Raw genomic sequence first — 7,264 nt, forward strand, 5'->3', positions numbered from 1 at the left:
GATTCAGGCATGTAATGGTCACTTGGGTAAGGTAAGTGCACACAACTAGTGCCCATGGAACCATACCCCAGCAGGCAGTCATCAAGAAAAAACAGTTCCAATACAAAAAACAATTAAGTGCAAAAATGCATAGCCTAAATCTTATAAACTTTCAATTCTTTGCAATATATGCAAGAGACAGCAACTGTCCTTACAGACTAATAAATAAAACTAAGTAATAAAGCATCACCACACAAGAGCCTCAGAATTTCCAGGTTTCATTGATTTTGTCATTTCAGCAATTACAGACTGCTCAGCAAGTACCTTTAGAACATACACAACCATTCAGCCCGAGTGCACCGAGATACTGGAGGGGGCAGTCCCCTATTAAGACTTTCAGTTGAAAAATAAACCCAACATATTTTGACAGTCATTGAATCGCTTTTCAAGACTTCATCAGAACAGAACACAAGGCACATTAAAATTAAAAAATGCAAAATTAGTTCCAGACTGCAGATTTACTTGCTTCTATGATTCATAAATTACTTTGCCATTTTGGGTATAATGTAACAGCTTGAAACAAGAGTACAAATTGTTGGAGCTAAAAGAAATAAGCAAAGACAATAATGCTGTACACATACAGGAAACTCAGCAAAATGTAGATTTCAGTACTTCCTCCTCTACACTGCTGTACTTTCTGCACCTCAATTAATTAGGACACAGCAAGGGATTCGCGTTGATCATTAAGCAAAAAAAAAAATCAAATAATGATTTCAACATCCCGTGTCTGAGAACATCCCAAAGAATACACCCATTAACATGCTCCTTCTGATAAAATTTAATGGTAAGGAGTTACAGGAAACACAAATATATATTAATAGGTCCATGCACTATAAGGGTAAATGCTCACCCCTGCCACAAGGTAAAATGAGCTTCACAGAAAGCAGATTTTAAGTCATGGCATGATTCTAAATGCTTTGCTATATTTTAATTTATAAAAATGTTATATAAATACTTTTACACGATTTAAAATATGATGGGACGTTTAAACTATAACATCGACAATTACATTAAGTTCCAGGTATATTTGGTTGCTTTCTAGACCCCATTTGTGTGTGAGGTGCTTTCAAAATTCTGACCTGCGTGTACAGTAGGAACTCATCAAGCTTTCACAATGTATTACAGTACAGAATTAGTAACACTTTTTTTTTTACAAATACAGAAAAGTTTAAAAAAATTACTTTGCACTTGTAATAGTTTGCTGGCTAGGTGTACTATTTTCTACCACTACTTTGATGTCTACACTGTACACAATATGGAAACACCATATTTTACCAATATGGTGGACTGATTTAGTCAATACATTACCAAACCATTACTAACTATAAAACTATGATGATGCTCTTGTTTATGAAATACCAATATTAGTGGGAGGACAGAGGAAGAAGAGGAGAGAAAAAGAATATACACGAAACTAACGCTGGTGGACCTTTAGCTTTGCTGAAGGTTGCTAAATTATAATACCCCGATAGAAATGTACTCTCTTTTCTGGTAAAGTAGGTTTCTTTTAAATTTATTTTAAGTATGAAAACTTCAGACACGTACAAGGTTGAACACCCAAGTTGCCATAAATGAACAAACTATAAATTGGTATGAATATAGTTAGTTATTCATAACAAAAAAGGTAAAACCTAAGCAAACAATTTGGACCAGGGCACATGAAACCAGATTTCTAACTAGAGTTTTTCTGAGACTCTTAGACAGGCGCACACATGTATATACACACGCATACATTTCTTGCAATGAAACAGAAAACATCTAATGGATTTTGTTATACCTTGCTATATCTGGATTACTCAATAGGTTAGTGCAATTCTTTGTGACTCTCAGAACTGGGCTGTAGAAAAGACATTTTGCATTACAACTTTCCCTCATTTTCCACACCTAACCCACAATAATTAAAACCATAAAGGGTTCCATTTGCTCAAGCCCAATTCTTATCGCAAAGCCTTTTAAAAACATTAAAGGATACTTCATTTTGTGTTGTAGGCAGTATATTAAATGAAATATTTAAAAAAAAAAGTTAAGTGAACAAACAAACTTAACACTTGCAGACACAAAAGTTTAAGAATCTCCAGATTTCTTGCTGCTCTGTCCCATATGATGGCAACCTCCAAAAATATCTTAGAAATGGAGATATAAAAATGGAAAACATTGTGCATGAGAAATTTATATCTTCTAGGATGTTAGCAACTGTTCCAATTGGTTAGATGCACCAGTCTATCGGACAGCAAGAAGGCAAGCTAACCCAGCTATACCAAACCCAGCAACTGTTATCAGCATGTTGCGTACTGTTGACTCTTGCCAATGGTCATCGCTGCCAAAGAATCTGAGAAATCCCTCCTATCAAAACAAAGAGAGAGAACAGGTTTACCACATGTACCCAAACAGCTTTATTCATTTTTCAATGGCCAAATTAATGCACAAGAACATCTTTCCAATACGAGAAGAATAGGCCTCTACAAAAAAAAGTAAAAATTTCTGCCCCTCAAAAGCAGCCGACAGAAAGGGTTGCATGACATGAAAAAGATAAATGATCTGGTCATTCATAATGATAGAAAGTTAATTCCCTTGTGCAAATACCCCCACACTGCAGCTCTACTGAATATTTATAATGGGTTTAATTTTTAATCCATCCAGACATGGGGTTTATAATTAAACCCCTAGGTATCGGGTGCATTGCAATCAACCATTCAAATTAGACAACTAAAATATCGTAATTTCTCTTGCAGAATTCATTACTACCATATACAACTGAAGGCCAATCACAAATGGGAATATAACTACATGTGTTTTCAACAGCATGTTTTTTTTTGGGAGAGGGTTCTTTTTATATTTGGTGCCCAATTCTATTCTCAATACTAGATTAAAAAAGGTGGTAGCAGAAATACCATAACATTTTAAACAGATTTAATTTGCGTGCTCTCAGATAGGTTTCAAAGCGTAAGCACAACACTGTTCAATGTAGAAATCAACTCCATTCAGAAAACAGGGAAAAAGGCAAACAGCTGTGTTTGCTTCAAGATCCACATTCAATATCATGCATTGTGTATGCATAAGCCCAGCTGGTGTATTTGTGCATCGCCTGCCAGATGTCTATGTAAATTTGCCTAGCCCATATTTCTTCAGGCACCTTATTCTTCACCAAAATAATTCTAATTCACTTACTAGTACTTTTTTTTTTTTTTTTAAATATAAAAAAAAAGTTACTATACCACATCCTCTTAAATATGCTGTTCAGATTCAAGCCCATCGTCTAACTTTTTTTTTAGAAAACTGTCACAAAAGGGATTTTAAAAGTCCTTCTTGAGGCACAGATCTATAGTGCATCTTCCCTTGCACTGAACCTGCATCAATTTTACTACATTTTCAGTACAAATTATTTTAGAAGCCCTAAATCCAGATTAGAATTTTATCTGGAACACAACTGTCATCCGCTGAACCACATTTGCATGATCATTTGTTATGACCCTGAACAGGTAGAAATGTGAAACTTGGAATGCATTTTACTTATGTCACATTAACATTCTTAGCTCACATGTAGAACTTTTATATTCATGAATCGGAAACTATATTTATTACAAGTTTAGCACTACAATAGCATTTTGTGACAGTTTAAAAACAAAAGCATTTGAAATATGCAACACGCCTTGGCAGAGTTATTTACTTCAGAAATGAAAACCTCCAGCAACGTCACAGTAGGTTTTTATAAAGCCCTCAATCATGACTAGGGCAAACCCAACACTTCACAGTTCCCAGGTAGGAACAGGCAGAAATTCAATACAAACTGTTTCAAGCTTAGTTACTAGTATAATACTGGTTAGGATAGAGTTGGGTATGAGACATATCCAAGATCCCACCAGGGCCTGGATGAACATCCTGAATGCTTTAAGTTGAAATTAGGTGGGGCAGTAGCACAGTATGTTAACATCACCAAGGTGCAGTAGAACAGGGACGAGATGCAATTACACCATTTTTGGTCTGCCCAACCTCTACAATTCTGCTGTGAAAGCAGGTGCATATCCTGTTCCCAGGCCATCGGTATTTGCCTCCTTACACAGTCAGTCAATCACAAGGGAGCACATATGTGACTAACTTTTACCTCACCATCAAAAAAGGAGGCACCACAGCCTTTGTTCAGAACCTTGCCCACTTGCCATGACTCAGATCAGAAGCTCAGCACAGCAGGGACCAGAGCAAGATTGTGGCTCAGTATTATACCTTGCCACCCATGGGAACATAACTAGATGGGTTTTCAACAGCATTTTTTTCTTTTATAAAAAAAAGAGGGAATTTTTGAACCCAAGCAAGATTGTGGCTCAGTATTATACCTTGCCACCCCAGTGGGGAAGCAATTGAAACCCCTTTCCTTGATGCCCTATTCTATTCCCAATGTTAACTCTTAAATATGCTGTTCAGATTCAAGATTTTTTTTAAAGGGTGGGGCCCTCAATAGGACGAGTCTTCAGCACATCAATCTTTCATTAATTCCGGCCCTAGGAACAGACCAGTCATCTCCTAGCTCTTGGCTGCAGGAGGTAGAAGGAAATGCAGAGATAGATAGGGAAGGAAGTTGTATATAAAAAGCAGAAAGTGTGTGTGTGTGTGTGCATGCAGTCAGGCCAGGCCCTGGTGGTAATCCGGGGCCACACGGTGAAGCCTTACCCAGCCCCCATTCTGCTCAATCCACTCGCGCCGCTCCTTGCCCAGGTAGTTGGCCACACTCTCCGCCAGCGAGTCCACCGGGCTCGGCCCGGCCTCCGGGCTCATGACGATGCCCTTGTCCGTCAAGTGCCGGCTCAGCACCCCGGCGAAGGCGAAGATGCTCACCACCCGGCCCCAGTTCATCTTCTCGTCGGCCGACATCTCTTCCACCACCCGGCGCAGGAAGTCGGCGGCCGCTACCGCCGCCATCGCGGTCTCAGTGGCCTCGGGCGCCGCCTCCGCCTCGGCCGCCTCTCCCGCAGGCCCGGACGCCGCCGCCGCCGCTCCGCCCCGCGGCCGGGGCGTGATCTGCAGGCCGTTGTCGAAGCGGCTCTTCATGTTGCTGAAGGCGGCCTGGTGCTGCTCCACCATCTGGTCGGCCACCTTGCGCAGGGTGCAGGCCGTCTTGTTGGGCGGCCTCGGCTGGCGGGACGGGCTCAGACAGTGCCACAGGTAGTCGCGGGCCAGCAGCAGCGCCTCCTCCTTCACGGACTGCCGCATCGTCGCCTTGAGCTCCGGGGCCTCGCTCCGCAGGCTTCCTCGCTCTCCGCTCGACCAGGAGGCTCCCAGCGCCGCGCCGTTGCCAGGTAACCGTTGCCGGGTCTCAACCTCCCTTCCCCCCCCCCCCGCCACGCCGTGGCCGGTTGCCCAGTAACGCTCGCGGCTCCTCTTCACCCCCCGCTGTTGCCCGGCAACGCTCGAGCTCCTCTTCCCTTCCCTTTATTTCCTTTCCCCCCTCCTCCTATTCCCCGTTGCCCAGCAACACTTCCCTCTCCTCTCGCGCTGACACAGACTGAGCCGACAGCAGCTGCGGCTCGCGACCGACCCTTTAAACCGTGCGTCACCGCCCCATTGTGATGCGGCCTACGTCACGGTATTTAAAGAGACACCCAGCACCCCCAACAGGTGATTCCCCCACACTGCACCCACCCTGCCTTGGCTTGAAGACAAAACTTGCACCCCTGCCTTGTAGGCATGAGGGCTTGTGACTTTGTACAAAGAGCTGAGACTTGAGCTCTGTAAATGTGATTTACTGTAAAATGTTCAAATTTTAAATTAAAAAAAGGAACATACATACGAATTAGGAGCAGGAGTCGGTCACTTGGCCCCTCGAGAATGAAAAAGACAGACTTGCATTAATAGCCATTAACAGGTCCGGGCAGCGGACGGTCGAGGGGGTTGTTCGGCCTGATTGCCTGCCTCTCTTCCGCAGCCATGTTCGCGCCCGGTTGGCCCTGGAGATGGAGCACGCGGTGTCCGCCGGCACGCTTGAGGCCTTCCGCGACCGGTGGGCGCCGCGGGGGCTGGAGTGCATCGTCACCCCGGCCAACCAAATTCTAATTTAATTTGTTAAGTTTTATTTAATGTTTTCTTAAGTTATAGTCGATTTGTTCAATCACCCCATCAGAAAGAGTAAACAATTAAAAAGAAAAAAAGATTTGCATTTAGATAGCGCCTTTCACGACCACTAGACGTCCCAAAGTGCTTTATAGCCAATGAAGTACTTCCCCCCACCCCCCACGTGTAGTCACTGATGTAATGCAGTCAATTTGCAGTCAGCAAGCTCCCACAAACAGCAATTTGATAATTCCCCACCGACACCTGGGAATCCCTGGCCCAAGACCGCACAAAGTGGAGGAGAAGCATCCGGGAAGGCGCCAAACACCTCGAGTCTCTTCGCCGGGAGCAAGCGGAAGCCAAGCGTAGGCAGCGCAAGGAGCGCACGTCAACCCAAGCACCCCACCCACCCACCCCTTCAACCACCGTCTGCCCCACCTGTGACAGAGACTGTAGGTCCCGCATTGGACTCATTAGTCACCTGCGAGCTCATTTTTAATGTGGAAGCAAGTCATCCTCGGTTCTGGGGGACTGCCTAAGAAGAAGAAGAAGAAGAAGAAGAAGAATGACCAGATAATCTGTTTTTTGTTATGTTGATTGAGGGATAAGTATAAATAAGCAGAAATGATTACATAGGATTCACAGTGCAAAAAACAGAACCAGAACCAGATCTTTCAGGAGTGAAATCAGGAAACACTTCTACACACAAAGGGTGGTAGAAGTTTGGAACTCTCTTCCGCAAACAGCAATTGTTAATTTTAAATGGGAGATTGATAGCTTTTTGTTAATCAAAGGTATTAAGGGATATGGGCCAAAGGCGGGTATATGGAGTTAGGTCACAGATCAGCCATGATCTCATTGAATTGCGGAACAGGCTCGAGAGGCTCAATGGCCTACTCCTGTTCCTATATTTCTATATACAGTGCAAAACAGGTCATTCGGCCCAACTGGTTCATGCTCCACATGAGCCTCCTCCCGTCTTTCCTCGTCTAACTCTATCAGCATAACCCTCTATTCCCTTCTCGCTCATATGCTTATCTAACTTCCCCTTAAATGCCTCTAAACTATTTGCTTCAACCACTCTCTGTGGTAGCGGGTTCCACATTCTCACCACTCTTTGGGTAAAGAAGTTTCTTCTGAATTTCCTATTTGATTTTTTGGTGACTATCTTATATTGATGGCC

General features: G+C 43.3%; 1 protein-coding gene across 2 annotated transcripts in view; it reads right to left on the reverse strand.

Annotated features, from left to right (window-relative positions):
* bcl2l10 (BCL2 like 10) overlaps positions 1-5,550 on the reverse strand; it is a 33,776-nt gene extending 28,226 nt beyond the window's left edge. The window contains exons 1-2 of one of the 2 annotated variants that reach the window (XM_085968650.1): positions 4,705-5,550; positions 2,332-2,382 (exon numbers count right to left, since the gene is read on the reverse strand). In XM_085968650.1, coding sequence (XP_085824776.1) covers positions 2,332-2,382; positions 4,705-5,244 — 591 coding nt within the window. In that variant the 5' untranslated portion in view covers positions 5,245-5,550. Of the gene's footprint in view, positions 1-240; positions 2,383-4,704 lie in introns of those variants that run through there. The other variant, XM_085968649.1, reaches the window with a different exon arrangement.
* Positions 5,551-7,264: the final 1,714 nt, after the last annotated feature.

Source organism: Somniosus microcephalus, chromosome 27 (genome assembly GCF_052327205.1).
Source record: "Somniosus microcephalus isolate GS21.2 chromosome 27, FLI_Smic_1.0, whole genome shotgun sequence".
NCBI classification, from domain to species: Eukaryota; Metazoa; Chordata; class Chondrichthyes; order Squaliformes; family Somniosidae; genus Somniosus; species Somniosus microcephalus.